This window comes from Rhinolophus hipposideros, assembly GCF_964194185.1.
Source record: "Rhinolophus hipposideros genome assembly, chromosome: 10".
NCBI classification, from domain to species: domain Eukaryota; kingdom Metazoa; phylum Chordata; class Mammalia; order Chiroptera; family Rhinolophidae; genus Rhinolophus; species Rhinolophus hipposideros.
The window spans coordinates 11722880-11743129 of record NC_138056.1 but is presented as its reverse complement, the minus strand read 5'-3'; the positions used below and the strand labels follow the sequence as shown (position 1 = coordinate 11743129).

Below are 20250 nucleotides of genomic sequence, written 5' to 3'. Positions count from 1 at the left end.
CACCTGTAACAGAAATAGGAAAAGTGAAACCTTTGCACCTTCCCTCTCATAAGAGAGTTACTCCACATTCAACAGACACCGCGTTCTTTCTTTTACTTTTCCTTAAAGATAAGTATCCCAGTTTGTTAGATCAGGGTAAAATTCATTTCAAAGTACAGAATTTATCACTGTAGAACAGCTGTAAATTGCTTGAAGTTATTTCCAACTGCAGAGTCTCCAGACCAGACTGTGGAGTCAGCAGCCTGACTTACTTTAAATAGTATGGCTTTCTTGTTCTTTAGTCTCTAGGGACTGCATCCCTTATGTCACCTCATTTTAATCTACTTGTTTCTCCCCTCTGAAACCAAGGAAATCACATGTTGCTTTCATATTTCTCTCCTTTTTTCTCCTTTTCATATTTCTCTCCTGGGAATACTTGGGCCCAGTGAAGAATGAATTTTCACACCATATTCCTAATCACTCTTAAACTGTTTTTCTACAAATAGTTAGTAGTCTAATAGTGGTCTGGTCCCCTTGGGAGCATTGAAAGACTCCACAAAACAGCAGGAGAGCTCTACCTCCAGTCTTGTCTTCTATAAATTATGTACACATAAATTATGCTCCCTGGGTCATGGTGAGGAGCTGATTGGAGGAGGCACAGAAGGGTAGCAAGCACAAAGGCTGTCTTGGCTTACAATCCTGACTGTGTGATTTTGGCCATTGTATTAAATCTCTTTGTGCCTTAGCTTTTTCATACCTCATAAAGGTGATTCTATAGATAATATAAATGAATGAAAGTGAGTTGCAGCATCAAATGTGTATGGATAGATATTTAATGAAGAATTTCTCCCACCTTAATACTATTTCCTACTGTCCAGAGTAAGAAACAGTTATCAGCTGATGTAGCCTAGAGATTTACCAGGTTTCCTATTTGCCCAAATATGTCTTTCATATAGGAGACACAGAATCTGAAACAAATTGATCAATATCTGATCATCATTGATATTATCAATGCCACTTTGAGAAGACACTCTAATTAACATGTCTCTCAGTTATCAATGCAATTTGCACTAAACATTTGGGGACACAAAGACTTAATTAAAAAATGTGTTGCTTTATTTCTAGCGATTCAGACAAGATTTGCATTATTTGGGTTAATCCTTAACCTCCCCCCCCTTTTATTTTAATTGGTACCTTGGAGAGAAAATACAATAGGCTTCTATCAACACAAAGTCTGAAACATTGGCAAACAGTGACGATTTATTTAATAATGGACTAACTCTTCATCAATTAAATGTGAGTTTGTTGTTACATAGGAACAAACTGATCAATTAAATGAGATTAAGGTTTGTGTAATTGGAGTATAGATGGATATTGGAAAAAAGATCATATGGCCTTAAACGGTAAGGGACAGAGGATGTAAGGACCCTAGGTGACAACAAGAGTGGTAGGATGAGACCACTAGGCAGCAAAGAAGTAATTCATCATGGTCAGGATAGGTGATAGGTTCTAGTCATTCCAAGGCTATGAAACAAGACATCTCAAAGAGCTTCAGAATAAGAAAAGAATTCATTTCTAATCCTAGCTTGTGTGTCATTCAAAGACATACCAGAGGATGCTATATCTATTGACACTGGGGACCATTAGAAATTAGGTTGTAATGTAATCTCCATGGATCATTCTGATAATTCACACTGGATACAGGGACGTGCACTTGGTAGCATAAAGGATAAAACATTAACAGGTTACAATGAACTTTTTATGGAGAACCCTGGGACTCTAAAGTTCAATAACCAAGCAACAAGCATTTATTGCTCAACTAATAGAAGTAACACTGGCTGACTAAAATGTGATCACCCCTTTTTAGGAACTTATCTATTAATATGAATTATGATAAGAACCTGTTCAGCCAGTACTCTTCTATATCATAATTAGGAGAGACTAGGGCCAGGTAATAATAGCAACTAATATTAACTGACCATGAACTATTTGTCAAGTGTCCTCCTAAACAAATGCATTTTCTGATTTTTATCAAGCACTTTCATCACAGATAAGTGAACTGGGGCGTTGAGAAGTAATTTACTCAAATAGTGAATATAAATTTGAACTGAGATTCAAACCCAGTATTTTCTTACTCCCGAATGTGTGTTGCTAACTGTGAAGCCCCAAAGTAGCAGAATTTGTGAAAAAATATCCTTCTGTATTACATATAGGTAACATAAAGTACAATAATGACTAATGGCTTAATTGACATCCTCTGAACAAGATTGACTAACTCAGGAGTAACATGTATGGTAGTAATGGTTAATTTTGTGTATCAATTTGATTGGGCTAAGGGATGCTCAGATAGCTAAAGAACACATTATTCTGGGTGAGTCTGTGAGGGTGTCTGTGAAAGAGATTAGCATTTGGATCAGTAAACTGAGTAAAGAAGATCCATCCTCACCAATGTGGTTGGACATCATCTAATACCTTGAGGGCCTGAATAGAACACAAAAGTACAGGAAGGGTCAACTCTCTCTGTCCTTGAGCTGAGACATCCATCTTCTCCTGCCTTTGGACATTGGATCTCAGGCTTGTGAATTGTTGATCCTAAACACATAAACAGCCAGATATTTCTCCATCAAAATGGGTTTATTTGGGGACAACAAAGAATTATATTGTGGGACATATGGTCTAATGACAAACCACATGTGAGTCCAGAGAAACACAGAAGAGAAATTCTCTTTTATGGACTTGGGAAGAGCTGTTGTAAATGAAGAGTCCATTGAAGAAAATGAAGTTCAAGTGTAGTGACTTCATTGGCTGAGTTATGGCAGTCTCCCATTGGCTGAGCTGCTACTGGGTGAAGAAGAATATTTTCTTCCTCCTGCTGAGGTCGTAAAGCAGTATCACTTTCTGTCAGAGATATGAGGCAGGTCTTTTCTTGCTGGTGTCAGTAGTGTGCACTGAGTGATATGTACATGAAAGTCCTCTCTTCTAGCCTCCTGACTCCATTTTAAATGAGGTGCCTGTTTATTTCTTTCCACGGGATTCCAACCAGGACCTATACCATTACCCCCCATTTCTACCCCATTCTCAGGTCTTTGGACTCGGACTGAATTACACCACTGGTTTTCCTCGTTCTTCAGCTTCCAGGTGACAGATCTTGGGACTTCTTGGCCTTCAAAACCAAGCAATTCCTATAATCTAACTCCTCTTACATCTATCTATCTATCTATCTATCTATCTATCTATCTATCTATCTATCTATCTATCTATCTATCATCTCCTGTTGGTTCTGTTTCTCTGGAGGACCCTGATGAATACAGTCGTCTTAGTGGTGTTGGTTGCTGGGAGAAAGAGTGGAGTAGATAACTGTCTAACTTAGTAAACTATTTCACCTCTTAGTTGAGAAGAATTATTTAGTATCAGATGCCTAGAATTTTAAGGAGAAGTTCTCAGTGGAGGTGGTGTTTTTCCCCTGGGGATATTATGAAAATTTATGGTTGTGACAGTGAGGGGGGTACACATGGCATAGAATCCAGTGGGTAAGGGGCAAGGATGTCAAAAGCCTGCAGGATGCAGTACAATCTCTAACAACAAAGAATTGTCTATGTCCCATGCAATTTCCACATCTCCTGTCAGTTGATGTACTTTATCAAATTATCTGAGCCTTGACTCTACCTCTATTTCACATGTAAACACGTTTTACATATGCATGTGGAGTATTATTGCATGAATTTTATATGTAACACATTTGCCACAAATGCATCTATTAAGTAACTCAAGGAGAAAAAACTGGCTTGGGGTTTACCCAGAGCTATACATCATTTCAGAAATGCATGTCATGACCTAGGATGTTGCAAAATTGTTTGAGGTGACTATACAACAAATCTTTAGCAGCCTACATTTTTAACTGTCACATTTATGAAGATTTTAAATATACATGCAAACATCTGCCTTTTTTATTATGTAGTTATACCGGCCAGTTAGTTACTGAAAGATGTATTATTTTATTATACATTTTTTATTTCTCCTACGTAAATTATGTGTGTAGTAAATTAAATTATGTATGAATACCATTTCAGGAGCACAGAAGGAGCAATATAAACTATTTGCTATAAAAAGATGTCATTTGAGCCTGAAAGGGTAGAGATACACAGTTCTAGAGGACACTTTACATACCAGTCACTAGCCTTCAATAGATTTTATACCATCTGGCAAATCCGTGAAGAGAAAGAGAAAATTTAGTAAACTAGCAAAATGTAAAATTAACCTAATAACCTCATATAAACAATCATCTCCAGTTAAGAAATTTATGTGAAAGAGAAAATGCCATTTATGCTCCAAACATAAAATCCAAACAATAGATCTAAGCACAATCAAATGAGAAACGTGCCAAACCTCTGTGAAGAAAATGAGGAAAACTTCAGAAAGACAAAAGTAGATTTGAATAAGTGTGAACACATGCATGCTCCTTGATAGCAAGACTTGCTGACATAAAAGTGGAAATTCTGCTAAATTAATTTGTAAATTTAATGTTGCCCCAAATACTTGTGGGAGTGCTTTATAAAGGGTAAGTGCCACTGAGTGTCCCACAGGTAACTAGCTATCACATGCACAATTTAAATACAGCCACTCCACATAACTTGGAAAGTATCATCCTCTTTGAAAGGACTTTCAGGCATCAGCAAATAGACCTTTCTAAAGTACCATCAAAATCTCACCATATTGGGAATGCAGACTGGTGCAGCCACTATGGAAGGCAGTGTGGAGGTTCCTCAAAAAAATTACAAATAGAATTACCATATGACCCAGCAATCCCTCTCCTGGGTATCTACCCAAAGAATTTGAAATCATTTATATATAAAGACAAGTGTGCTCCAATGTTCATTGCAGCTTTGTTTACGGCGGCCAAGACATGGAAACAACCAAAATGTCCTTCGATAGATGAATGGATAAAGAAGTTGTGGTATATATACACAATGGAATACTATTCAGCTTTAAGAAAAGATGATATAGGAACATTTGTGACAACATGGATGGATCTTGAGAGTATAATGCTAAGCGAAATAAGTCAGACAGAAAAAGCAGAGAACCCTATGATTTCACTGATATGTGATATATAAATCAAAAACAAGACAAACAAATGAGAAACAAAAACTCATAGACACAGACAATAGTTTAGTGGTTACCAGAGGGTAAGGGGGTGGGGGGTGGGTGATGAGGGTAAAGGGGATCAAATATATGGTGATGGAAGGAGAACTGACTCTGGGTGGTGAACACACAATGGGATTTATAGACGATGTAATACAGAATTGTACACCTGAAATTATGTAATTTCATTAACAATTGTCACCCCATTAATAAATTTAAAAAAAATCTCACCATATAGGCAGCTTTGGACTGGTAAAGGGGTCTAGGCAGCACTCATGGTTGACTCAATCAACACAACTAGAGTGGCTGATAAGAATTTCCTATGTTTATTGTAGCATTAGTTACAATAACCAAGATATGGAAGCAACCTACGTGTCCACTGGTAGATGAGTGGACTAAAAAAAACATAGTACATATATACAATGTAATATTAAGCAGCAGTAAGTAAGAATGAAATGTTGCCATTTGCGACAACATGGATGGACCTAGAAGGTACAATGCTAAGTGAAACAAGTCAGGCAGAGAAAGACAAATATTGTACGGTTTCACTTATATGTGACATCTAAAAACAAAACAAACAAAAACAAAAATAGACTCAGACTCATAGAAACAGAGACCAAAGGGATGGCTACCGAAGGGAAGGGTGATAGGTGAAAAGGAAAGGGGAATGCTATAGTCACTGATACTCTGATAAGTTAGCATGGTGACAGAGGGTTACTAGAACTGATGGGGTGATCACATTATAAGGTATAAAAATGTCAAATCACTGTATTGTACAACTGAAATTAATATAACAATATAAGATTGCCTACCAACTATACTTAAATAAATCTAAAAAAAATTCCCTGTGTTTCCTTTCATTATTAAGGCTTGAGGAAGAGAGAGTGAAATTCCTTAGAGGAGAGCAGGTCCTCAAATCTTTGAGTCCCCTGTGAATGCCAAAAGAATTTCATCATATTTCTCCTGGGCACTATTTGTGACTGAGACTTAAATACCTCCCTCACACAGGAGCAAAGGTGGGATGAGCAAGCAGCTCAGAGACAACTATCAGAGTGACTCACCGTCTTTGGATACTGCTCAGAATATTTGTGCAGTATAACGCAGAAAGAGAACAGGAGACATTCAACCTCTCACCAACATGTAGAAAACAGGTCAAGTCACAGGTCAGTATATGGGACAGAAAGAGAAGGAGATGTGACCTGTTGGGAATGGAGCATAACACCGCCCAGTGCTCCTTCAAGCGGGGTTTGCTTGGCACCATGTCCATGCCATTTTAAAATTTCAAAAGGAGACACAGACTATGGGTTTGGTTTTTAGATATCTCATGATAAGTCTGAATTCAAAAAAAATTGCTAGATTTGGAAAGTTCCAGAGAATTTGCATTCTCCGCCCCATTCACTTCACAGTTAGGAAAGCTGCATCTAACACAACAATTCATCAAATTCAAAAAAATTTATTAGTGGAAAAAACCAGGACTACAAACAGGATTTCAGACTCTTATTCCAGTATTGTCTTCATTTAAACATGCAAAAAATGTGATACATCGAAATCTAAAATATATTTGGTTTGTATTTGCTTCTATAAAACAATACTTTTGCTGGGCTTTCTAATATTTGAGTTTATTATTAACTGTGAAATATGCTTATTTACTCACTATTCTGCCAGTTTTTCAAGTGTCAGATCAGTTGAACTTTAGCCACATGTGACTAAAAAATATATATATAAAGGTTTTCTCTTAATGATCCCTGAATTTGAACTCGGTAGTCTCATTTCTGTTTATCATTTTAATAGAAGCGATGTAAAATTTAAATCACACCTTCCCTAAAGGTTAAGGCAGTCTATGATACATCACCCCTATGGAATAAGCATTGAACGTGTTTTTCTGGGAGTTATGAGTGCACACTCATCAATTGAATGAAATCATCTACACTTACACACAATTGCCAAATGCATTAAGAACTTAGCACATGACAGTCACTGAATTCCGCAATGTATATACATATGTATATGTATACTCACATATTATAACCCATTTTTTGCAGAAAGCTATTAAGGTAGGTATCAATCTTATTTAACAAGTGAAAACTGATTTCTAGATCAGTAGTTGTGCTAGAAATCAGTAGTAGTGAATGACAAGGCTTGGATTTGTCCATTATAAGAGAGAAGAGGCAGGGTGCTTTGTTATTGGTGAAACACCTTCTCATATACTTCCTCATTTAACCAGAGCCTTGACTATAAGGGAGGAAAGAATAATGTTCTAATCACACTTTCCATTTGAGTAAAGAAACTGGCCAGCTCAGACCCAGCTGTGCGCCAGTCTGCCTCCCAGCACGTGTCCTTACCAAGCGTCTCACATGCCTCTAACTACTGCAGCCTGGAATCACCCCTGCATTTTCCAGTTTGATGTCTGGGTCTGTTTACTGATTTATAAAATGATGAGATTGGACTAAATTAGTTTTTCTAGTCTCAACATGGTATTGTTTTCTCTTATTGAAGTAGAAGAAGAAGGTGAAAAATGGAAGGACTATAGTAGATCTTTTTCTTTTTCTTTTTTTTCACGGTGGGTTATTTTCAAATTCCCATGTGAAGCAGTGGGGGGAAAGAAGAAATACAGCACTGTGTAACAAATGGGCAGTCCCAGATTCAATTGCTGATTCTGCAACTATCTTATGGTGTGGCGGCAAGTCCCCTCAGCCTAAGTTTTTGTTTCCTTGCTAACTAATGTATGAGATGACGTGTGCATTCACATGTAGTGAGAGTGAGCTGAACTGGAGTACAGGGAAGTATTTGCTCTTTTTTAATGGTTTTATTGAGGTATAACTGACATACAATAAATTGAACCTATTTGAAGTATAAAATTCCATATGTTTTAATATATGTATACACACATGAAACCACCATCAAAATTAGGATAGTAAACTAATCCATCACCTGGAAGTTTCCTCATGCCCCTTGGTAACCTTCCCCTCAAACTCCTCTTCACAGGCAACCATTGATCCTCTGTCTGTCACTATTGATTAGTTTGAATTTTCTAGATTTTTTTATAAATGGAATCATATATGGTATACTCTTTTTTTATCAGGCTATTTTCTCTTAGCCTAATTATTTTGAAATTCATCTATCAATGTTGCATATGTTTGTTCCCTTTAATTGTGGAGTACTATTTCATTTTATAGACATACTATAATTTGTTTATCCTTTCATTAATGGATGGGTCTTTGGGTTGTTTTTCTGGAATGTTTGTATCATGGGGTGGATATGTGTATTTTTAATTTTACACTGCCAAAGTGTTTTCCAAAGTGATTGTACCATTTACATTCCCACCAGCAGTGATGAAAGTTCTAGTTCCTCCACTTCCTTCTCAACACTTAGTATCGTCGGTCTTTCAGAATTTTAACCATTCTAATAGATGAGTAGCAGAATCTCTTTGTGGTTTTACTTTGTGTGGCCCTAATACAAATAATTTTAGTATTTTTTGTACATTTATTTGCTATTCATGTATCTTCTCTGCTGAGGTGTCTGTTGAAATTTTTGGCCCATTCTTCTTGGGTTGTTTTCTTAATTATTGAATTTTAAATTTCTTTATATATTATGGGTACAAGTTCTTTATGAGAAATATATTTTTTAAATAATTTTTCCAAGGTTTGTCCTTTCATTCTGTTTCCTAACTGACCTAATATATGAAATGATTCACACATTGACAACATATTAAGAATGAGTTGATTAGGAGTAGATTTAAGTACTTTATGAACTATAAACTCTTGGGCAGATATATGGTATTCATTATTCATTATTAGAGCCCCTTCTTTGTTGTAGTTAATTATATTCTTTGCAGAAATTGAAAGATGGGGGCACTATCTTCATCCACCCTAGGATTTAAGGTAGCTTATTATGAATGTCCACACCCCTATGAAAGACACATTATACTATCTGCTTTCTTGTCTTTCCTAAACAGTAAACCAATTAAAGTGGATACACTCTAACTTCTGCCTTCAGGGTTAGGTAGAGGATACTACTTATTTCTAAATTACTTCGTGTTTTGTTTTGGTTTGGTTTGGTTTTGCCCACCTCCTTTTTAGAATTCTTCAATGGACCAGATATTCATCCAATTAAAGAATAAGTAGTATAATAAATGCATGTTCCTGTGTGACCCAGAGTTGGATAATGTTTTCTCTATTCCACCCAAGTATGGAATCTTTGAATCTTCACTTTGACCTGAGCTATGCAATAGAATTATCCGAAGACAGCTGTGTCTTCATCCTCATGATGCCCCATGCCAAATGCCTGGGTGCTTCTAAAGATCAGGGAAACCAAAGGACTGATTCTGTGTCCATACATGATATGCAAGACAGGAAATAGAAAGGCAGGCACAAAAAATAAAGAGATTAAACTCCATCAAGTCATACATAAAAAGAGGACAATAAAGTGAAGTGGGCTTGAGAGTCAGAGAGACCCAGCTCTGCTACTTATTGACTGTTCACTTTGTTGAAGTTACTTAATATCTAGCCTTGTTCTTTTCAGATACAAGATGGAGGTAACAGTGGTACCTACTTTGTAGAGTTGTTGTAAGGATGAACTTATGTAACGTGTATTAAGCACTCAGTATAGTTAGCACTCAGTAACTCCTGCTGTTTAAAAATTATTATTATCCACTGTCTTTTCTAATATTGTTCATCCTTTTCTCCAAGCATGTCACTTTCTGTAAAATATGTGTGTGATGTGATGTGTTATACTGTGAGATCCATGGGTACTGTGTGTGTGTGTGTGTGTGTGTGTGTGTATGCCTATCTGCAATGAGAGTTAATATTTATTCATATGTGTTCATATTTGCTTTGTTTCAGAAAGAAGGGACACTCAAAACTTCTCTTATACTAATTAATAAGGTGGATACATGCATAGATCAGGTCATGCATTGGTACCACATGCTAAATGACCTCAGAGCACCAAGGTCTTTGGCGAAACAGAATTTGCCATCCCCAAGACACTAACAGTTTCTCGTGTTTTGACTGGGCACCTGAAGAGAACACACAACCATCATCTTCACCAAAGTCATTTGAGTTACCCTATGAGTCACAGAATCTAATTACTGGGAAGGATTTTAAGGATCACCCCCAAAAATAAACCAAATCCAGGCATACATAAAATTGAAAAGATGGATAACCATAAAGAAAACCACTCAATGGTGACTGAGTTTATCTTTATGGGCATCACTCAGGACCCTCAGCTGCAGATTATCTTTTTTGCGGTCTTCCTCTTGGTCTACCTGGTCAACGTAGTGGGGAATGTTGGGATGATTATCCTGATCATAGCAGACACTCAGCTTCACACACCCATGTATTTTTTCCTCTGCAACCTCTCCTTTGTCGACCTGGGCTACTCCTCCGCCATTGCTCCCAGGATGCTGGCTGACTTCCTAACAAAACACAAAGTTATCTCCTTCTCCAGCTGTGCCACCCAGTTTGCTTTCTTCGTAGGTTTTGTGGATGCTGAGTGCTATGTCCTGGCTGCCATGGCCTATGACCGTTTCGTGGCCATCTGTCGACCCCTCCACTATAGCACTCTCATGTCCAAGAGTGTCTGCTTGACTCTCATGTTGGGCTCCTACCTGGCTGGTCTGGTGAGTTTAGTTGCTCACACTTCCCTCACCTTCAGTCTGAATTATTGTGGTTCCAATATCATCAACCACTTCTTCTGCGAAATCCCACCACTGTTGGCCCTCTCTTGCTCAGACACCCACATCAGTGAAATCTTGCTCTTCAGTCTTTGTGGCTTCATTGAATTCAGCACCATCCTCATCATCTTCATCTCCTACGCCTTCATTCTCGTTGCAATCATCAGAATGCGCTCAGCTGAAGGCCGCCTTAAAGCTTTCTCTACATGTGCGTCTCACCTCACTGGCGTCACACTCTTCTACGGCACAGTCATGTTTATGTACCTGAGGCCAACATCCAGCTACTCCCTGGACCAAGACAAATGGGCCTCTGTGTTCTATACTATTATCATCCCCATGTTGAATCCTTTGATCTACAGTTTACGGAACAAAGATGTGAAAGCTGCTTTCAAAAAACTAATTGGAAAAAACCCTCAAAAATAACAAACAAACAAAATGAAACTGTGCTATTATCACAAGTAAATGACATAATACAGAATTGTACACCTGAAATCTATGTAATTTCACTAACAATTGTCACCCCAATAAATTTTAAAAAAAGACATGTAAAAGGTAAATAACTTTCCAATAAACACTACTCAAGTTACCATCTATTTGATGAGTGAATCTTAATTGCTGGAGAGTTTTCTACAACCCTTAATTCTATGATCTGAAGAAATTATATATTAATATTTTTGAAAGACATGCTGAGCAAGATTCATTAGTTTTTTAATTTAAAATTGGGTTCCATATTGATTATAAACGGAGACAGGACTTGTTAGCCAATTATTGAATAAATAGCCAATTATTCTAAAGCATATTTTTTCAGGGTCATGAGGAATGACAGGTCTAAAAATTGAATATTTCTCTATGCTGAAAGGAAGTCAGAGAAAACTTAGTTAAATACATCGGGAAGGAGACTGGCATGAGGAATGACCTAACTTAGCCCAGGATCCATTTACTTATATTCAGCAAAAACTTGTAAGTGCCAGGTATATGCCAGGTGTTGGAGCATACAAATATAAGGCACACGTTTGCCAGCAGGGAATTTGTTGCACTTCCGGTTACTGTATCTTCTCTCTGAAACTGCTGCCACCAATAATCAAGACCCTTTTCTTTTCTATCCTCAGTCTTCCCTTCTGGCAAATGGTTGGTTTTAGCAAATAATCATTAGATCCCTTTGATTTCTTCTACCTAGGATTTTAAAGGGTTGGGAATCTAAGTTTTGTCCGCTTCACATATTGACATCCTTTCAGCCCTCGGGGAAACCACAGGACTTTGGGACCCTATAAAAGATAGGACTAAGGCTAACATTAGCAAGATCATCATGTCTACAAATTTAGTTGTACTGCTCCCTTCGAAAATTTTCCCTTTGTCTTTTTTTTTCTCCTTCTCTTCTCATCTTAATTAGACCTTCGACTTTTCCTTGGGTGCTGAGGATCTCCTTGCTCTCCACCATCATCCCTGGGCCCTTATTAAAGAATTCTCATTAACCCTGATGTATCCATGACTGACAATAGCAGGTGATATAACTCCTTTTTGCATGTTGTCAAAGCTACAAAATTTTAATTTAGAAACAAGAATGTGAGGTATCAACAGCAGGTAAAGATAAAAGACTAAGTTTTTATCGGAAATACTTAAACTCCATTACACCATCAACTTTGAGTACTTACAGTCAGTAATCTTTCTACCCCAATCTTTCCTCCATGCAATATAGTCAAGGGTCAGGGAAACACAATGCTTGTCCTAAAATGTAGACCAGCCACATTCATTATGAAAGACACCAAAGCGTTCTAAGGGTAGAAGATCCAGTATTTACCAAGCTTTTCAATGGGTGCCATTACATATGATTTGCAATTGCCATGGTTCAAAATTACCCAATCAGATATAAATGATAAACGTCTAAGTATTACCTTGTCGTGCACACCTGAAACTAATAAATTTTTTTTAATTTTTTTAAAAATTACCCAATCATATCATGAATTTTCAAAAACACATCCTTGGTGTTACATTATGGAGAAAGTACAGTGGTTAATAGACAGGTGTAGAGTTGGCAGTCCAGAAACACTCCAGAGACTTAGCCTTCAGTTCTTTATTTTATAATCCAATGTGTGAATCTATATGCTGCATGAAAAATAGAAAATAGGGTATTCCTTGTTAAAAAGAAAATCACAGGTCCAAAATGGTATCACTTGTGCTAAAGCCCATGATACAAAACCTAGATTTAATACCTGACCTGGTTGCTGTTTTAACCTCTCCCAGGTATATGGGCCCTCTCCATTCCTCATAGAAAGAAGAGGCAATCTACATGATGAAAACCCTTTGTGATTCCCTTCCCTCCCAAAGGAAGATGTTCTGGTCTAAAAATAATCTTCTCCTTTCTTTTGTTACTAGCTCCCTTATCCCACACTTCTTCCTGTAAAAACCTTCCATTTTGTACAGCCCCTGGGAACACCCAACTACTTGCTAGATGAGATGTTGCCTGATTTATGAATTACTTAATAGAGCCAACTAAATCTTCAACTTTACCCAGTTGAATTTTGTTCTTTAACAACTACAAACCAAGCATATGTTATAATAAATATATAATTCAAAGAGGCATTGATTTAGAATCAGGAAGATCTTTGAATCTCATTTTTACATTACTAATCAATGACCTTGATGAAAACTAGCTTTATCTCTTAAGTGATTGTTGTATCTGGTCAATAAACAAAGCACTTTAAATCTCATCAAGTTCTTAAAACAATTATTAGAGCTAGGCATTATCCTCATTTGAAAGATAATACAAAATAGAGCTCAGACAGATCAACAAACTTATCAAAGCAATAAGATTACAAACTGATTCAAGGGTTATACTTTCCATTCTGACTAATGACAAGCATTCAGATTTGGACAATTTAGCAGGAAACCCTCACCCAGGCTATGCTGTTTTCTAGCTATGTGGTCTTTGGCAAGTTATTTGATCTCTGTAAGCCTCAATTTCTTCATCTACTAAATGGGAATAATAATGCTTACCTTTTGGCATTTTTCAAAGGATATGCTGTAATCTTTGTAAAGAATCTGCCACATAAAAATACTTAATAAATATTAATTGCTTCTATTTTTCCTTCATTATATTTTAACTATCCATAATTATGCTATCAACGTGATGAAATAAAGTGAGTAAATTATTTTTTCCCACGTAGTTGGTGATAGAAGCATACATATCAACTTATAATGGCAAGAGAAAAATGGATCAAACTTTGATCACCTTAGTCTTAGTCCAGTCCCACCAATTATTACAGATAAGTACATTAATATCTCTACTTCAGTCTCTTTATCAATAAAATGGGGACTATTATTTATATCTTGTCTATCCTATTAGTTTACTTAAATAAGAGATCGATAAATGTCTTGTTATCTTTCATACATTAAAATTTTGGTGCAGTAATAAAATCATGACAAAGATAAACGTGTTAATCATGTTGTCTGAAATAGACTGCAGAAATCATGTGAACTGGTATTTTTTCTAATCAAGGAAGAGTTGGTAACCATTGTACCAGGAGCTGTGAAAGGCAAAAATTGATACAGAAATGATTAAAAGGGAGACATAAGAGTGAGGTAAAGCTGAGATTCAATTCTGCTTCCTCCATGCTCAAGCTAGATAACCTCAGGTAAGTTTGTAAAAACATCTCTGTTAAGGATACAGTGGATAATTGTGTGTGTGTGTGTGTGTGTGTGTGTGTGTGTGTGTGTATTTCCTGACTTCCTGGAATTTATACCCACGGGAAGATAAGGTCAAGGCAAATACCCTGTATCACAGAAAAAAATAGTAATAAATGTAAATAGAGAATTGCAAACAAAGTGCTCTGGAAGCTCACATTAGAAAGACCGCATTTCCTCTTAGAAGATCAGGGCATCTTTATGAAAGAGGGGGCACTTTGAATTGTTTTTGAAGCATGGCTTAAAAAGTAAAGTGGGAAGCAAATGAGATAGAGAATGCCATTGCAAACAGAAGCAAAGAGGCTGGAGTCATGGGACACATCCATGGGCCATTTTGACTGGGTGCTCAGTGGGAGGGTTTGCTGGTGAGGCTGAAATGTAGCTCAAGATCTAACATTAATTTAAGGACAGAGGAGTTCAGTGCTTGGGAAACAGTGGGTTAATCATTTGTGGGTTCTGGAGAAGATTTCTCTTTGCTCCCTGACATCCTGTCACATATCCATCAGCAGAGCCACCTTTGGGGAAACCAGTGCAGCCCATAGCCCTCAGGCTGGTAAATCTGAGTAGATTCTGGCTACTTTGGGCAGATTTAACCTGGTGTGCTTATCTTAATGGGCTTGGATAGAACTCTTGCATTAAGAGTCACATCTGGTCTTCTCTCCCAGGGGAAGAATTTAAGCTGAAGTCTCTGCCTTCAATCTCTGCCTTAGAGAAGATAGCTAGAATAATTAATGTCTAAGATTCCTTATCCCTTCCATAATTATCCCACTCCATAAGTCAGGAGCTATAAAATTGCCAAAGTCCTGTGCTTGGCATTCCAGGTCCTCTTCCTTAAATCACCTCTCTGGTATCATCCCTCCTTGCTCTCTTTGCACAACAGATTCTCCCATACAACTATTTGTTGAATGGCCCTTGCATGTCTCCTTCTCTGTGCCCTTCCCACTTATCTACCCTTTCCACTCCCTGCTTCTTGGACAGACCCAACTCCACATCTCAGAACATCCAAACTCTTCTCTTCCTTCAAAGATCAGCTTAAATACCACTCAATGAAAAGCCTTCTCTCTCTGTTCTACCAGACTGGTTTAAAAAAAAAATACCACTCTTATGCCCAGCAAAATTCTTTAATTTATTACTTACTGATGGCTCGGTGTGTGGGTATTAGTTATACACATAACCAGTAGATGTGTAAATGCCGTAAAGATAGACACTATAAAGATGTATCTGGGTTTTCCCATTAAAATAGTGAGCTCTAATGATTATGGAAGGAATGTTTGTGAAAAGAAGAGTGGGAAGAAATGTTTATTGGCCAAACCGCTTCAAAGAGCTTCATGCAGCATAAAAATGTGCAAGCACATGAGGGGTTTGGAAGCAGCCATGTTGGTGTATGTGTGTTTAACTCTGTTAGATCAAGTGTTAATGGGGGAGAACAAGCCCCTTCACCAGACCTAGTTTTAAGACACAAACTATGATCCCATAACAAAATCAACACTATGGATGGCATCCACAGGTGACATCTGAAAGTCCACATGTTAGGTTTTATCCCCAACCATTTCTTTCGAGACCCTATCTCCCAGAAATTCAAATCACATTGTACTCCATTATATTATGAAATTTCCCCCTTTGTATTCTTTTGCTTATACTAGTACATATGCTACAAACTCTACAAACCAACCGTTCAGAAAATACTTCTGTATTACTTTGGAAACCAATCATCTCTTCTTCTATAGACCCTTCCTGGACTCACTTTCCAGGGTTTTTGCTTCTGTAAAATGTTACTAGTAATACCTACAACGTGGAATTGCTGTGAGGAATAAGCAAGATAATGTTACCATGGACGGTTGTCCATCTTGCTCAAGGCACTTTGGTTTTTGCCTACTGTTCTGGAGTAAGTATTAATAGTGCTACATTTCACTCTCAAAAACGCCCTAGTTCATGTATTAATATATATGAAAAAGCTAAGTAGTGTGTTGGGGCACTCAGGGCTTGGTAATGGTGTCTTTCTTCTGCATTAGAGAAGTGCCAGGCACACAATTCTGCTGTGATGTTCAAACATATACCCCTAAACATGAAGGCTTCCCTGGAGACTATGAGACTTTAAGGTAGGCTCATTTTTATCTTCAAGTCCTGGGACATAATCATTGAGCAACAAATGTTCATTGAACAAATTAATGACCACAGCCTGCTGGCCTAGAGAAGAACTACCCAATCCTAGTCCCAATTTGTATCTCAAAAACCTACTGAAAATATGTATGAGATCTGGAGATTCATAAGACAGCATTGTTAGCCCCATTTTTTTCAGATGATGAAACTGGAGTTACAGAAGTTTAAATGGTACACCTATGTTCTCTTAGTTTGTAAGTAGTAGAATTAGGATTGGAACTAATTTCTCATGATTCCTAATCCAATGCTGGATAGAACAGGGAAATGTATAGCATTGTAGAAAGTTACAGGCCATGATCATAATTTGGGAAGAGGTTTGTGAACATTATAAAGGGCTGAGTTCATGACTACATTCAGTCTGGTGATTTGATTCGACTGACTAGTCAGGATTTAAACAAGGTCTTATGGTAAAGCACTTGTCAAAAGATTCACATTTGCCTATGACTGGGGTGAGGGGAGTCTTTGGGAGGTCAAACAGGCTAGAGAAGCCACTATGACATAAGTGAGGGAAAAGGGCAGAATAGGCGATGGGATCAAAGAAGCAGTTTACCTTTCAGATTATGCTAAAAGGGTGATAACAATTAGTTTCACTGTAACTTTCTTCCCTTTCAGTATTTTACAATCCTCATATTTACTATCTGGGATACTAAATTAATTTTTTCACTTAAGGGGAAAGATACCCAATAAGAAGGCTGGTAACATGATTTATGACAGTAGTGGTTATTACATCATCTATAACAATGGTGATGACATTCAAACCTTTCAATATTGCATTATTGGCCTTAAAATTAACCAAACAAAACCAAATAGTAAAAATATAAACCCATTTCAGAAGAAATTTTGGCAGGTTTATATCAATTTTATAATAAATCCATTCTAGAGAAAACAGAGATAGCTAGATATGATAGCAAGATAATAGGGAGATATAGATAGATCAATATCTCTCTCATTTTGTAAATAAAGGAAATAAGATCCAAAGAAAAGAAATGACTTCCTCATATTAACATAATTTAATTAAAACCTTAGAATTATAATTTTATTATTCTTGTTCTAAATCTAGCCTCCTTTAATACACAATAATACTGATCAAACACTTGGAAAATGTATTTCATAACAATAATCCATTCTCTAACTATTTTGTTTACTCTAGGCTTTAATTTTATTTCAAAGTAGACAAAATAGTAGTATATTTCTTAGTTATGTTGTCTTCGTGTTGCCATAATCCCAAGTAAACACAAGGAGGAAATAATTCAACTGGACATTTGCTGTTGTGAAGGATCAATAATGGTTGAGTTCATCATTATTTGTGTTAGTCTTAAAATTAATTTTTGTTTGTTCTGGCAATGATTGTAACATATAGTATAGAGAATTATCAGTTGAACATCTGTAAGTGTTATGTTTTCCTTTTATACCAACAGAAGTACAGATAGGAAAGAAAGAAAGAAAACTTGCTTGAAGAGGGTGAGAACTAGGATAGTGCATGAGCTATTGGATGGCATTATTTTTCTTATTTCACCCAATTCTGTTACTGATCAAAACAAACAAGTCAAAACGAATTGATTAGGTGAAACAATTGATCCGAATAACGCATTGTTAGACAACCAAATATTCACTTCCACTTGTTTTCCATGTTTGGGCTATGTGTGGCCCCTATGAGAATGTTTTTGCAATTTTTTCAGCATTTTTAACTAGTTCATCCATATGTAGAGTTTGAGAAGTAGAGATGATTAGTAATTTTTGTGAACCAAAAAAATAAACTTTTCATTTGTATGTACCTTTATGCAGTTCATATTTCATTTTCAAAACGAATTTAATGTTATGTTTCTAATTTATAAACAACTAAACTAAGCCTGTATTTCTTATTTATAATCTTTGGGGAAATTTTAAATGCTACCTTTCACTTCAAATAAATTGTTCAGGAGAAAGTTGGTTAGAAGCACATGTTTCTAATCCTTGCTCATGTTTGAAGCAAATATAAGATGTATCAAGTCATTTATATATGAAGGCAAATAGACGAAGAATCCTATTGTGTAATGAATTCAACTACTTTGTTAGTAATTTTACATTTTACTTTTAAACCAACTGTAAACCAGTGCTATGTACTTCACATATCCCATCAAGGATGCTTCATTTACTGATATGTATGACCTTTGCATTTAGGTAAAAGAAATGGTTGCATTGTAGTTGTTGGTGATCTCTGAAAGCTGAATTACAGCCTTTTTATTTTACTCTAAATTGTGAAATAAGTGAGAAACAGTTTTAGAAACAGTTAATCTCTAATTTAACAGCATGTTAATCACAGGCCATATTTAAGCTTATTGAGTATATTAATGCTAAATTGTATTTTGTTACTCTCTGAATTCAAAAAATAATTCTTTGGCAAGATACCACTGCTTGAAAAGCTTCAAAACAGGAAATAATAATTTCCACAAACTTGTGATATACATGTCTGTCTGTATGCCACACAGCATCCAGAAAAACCTTTTGTGAACATAAGTGGTGTCCTATCACACCCTTCTAGACAATACTCACATTTTACTAAGAATAAATCCCTACTCCTTACCACAGCCAGCTCAGCCAGGCATTCTGACTGCTGCCTCCCTCCCCAGCCACGCCTCCTGCTGCTCTGTTTCTCAAAAGATACCGTAATTCCCTCAAATAGAGCAATCTCTCATATCTCCAGTCTTTGTTCACAACCACCCTCTACCTAGAAAGCTCTTCTCAATCTCACTTCTATCTCTCCTTCTGGTCATTGTAGGAAGCCTCCTCAGAGACCACCCTACCTATTACTGCCTGTCACTGCTCTTGGATGAGTATTTCTTTTAATGCATTTATCATAATTTGTCAGTATAAGTGTATATATGTCTATTACAAATATTTATATATATGAGGAAAAGAAGTCTTTTTATTTTATTTAACATGACGTCACATAGTCATTCAATGATGTGTAATGAATGAATTAATCCATCAATTAACATTTGACCAAATCTTCTGCTTCTGATCATTGTCCTCTGTTCACACAATTAGCCTAAGACCACCAGGAACAAAACTGTAGTCAAATAAAATCAGATGTATTTACCCATTGTAAAAAGGAATACCACACACCAGGATTGGAAGGAAGGGTAAAGTTCAGTTGGAACTTAAATGAAGTAATATTTGAATAAAGGTCTAATCACAAAGTAGTCGCAGAGTCCTGTTTCCTTAGAGACTACAAAATTAAGACAGATGTTAAATGTTGCATCCAAAAGCCCTTTATATGAGTTGGAAATTAAGAATGCTTCTCTGTATCAAAGCGCTTTAGATCCTCCCAGCAGGTGTAAAATGTTTCCTCTTACTGACGTAATTTCAAGCAATTAGTTTCATATAGTCTATGATTTTAGGGAACCAAGGTTTTTCAGGGAGTGAGGAAATGGTAGTCACACAACAAAGGGAGTTGATCTGACACATTAAAGCTGTGGTTTGTCCTTGGGGGACACATGTTTCCTTTTGAGTTTGCAGATGAATTTATATGTCTTTTATGAATGGCAGGGAGGATGCTGACTGCCCAAGCTGCTTTTGACTCTCTTACTTCATATTCAGGAGTCAGATATCTTACATGAACAGTTAACCTTAGTGTCTCA

The 20250-nt window shown here is 36.7% G+C and overlaps 1 protein-coding gene across 1 annotated transcript; it reads left to right on the top strand.

The window, feature by feature from the left end:
• Nucleotides 1–10270: 10270 nt before the first annotated feature.
• Nucleotides 10271–11212, top strand: OR5AR1 (olfactory receptor family 5 subfamily AR member 1; the record flags this gene model as incomplete). Its single annotated transcript, XM_081064660.1, has 1 exon — nucleotides 10271–11212. The coding sequence occupies one exon, from the start codon at nucleotides 10271–10273 to the stop codon at nucleotides 11210–11212; it is 942 nt and encodes a 313-aa protein (XP_080920786.1).
• Nucleotides 11213–20250: the final 9038 nt, after the last annotated feature.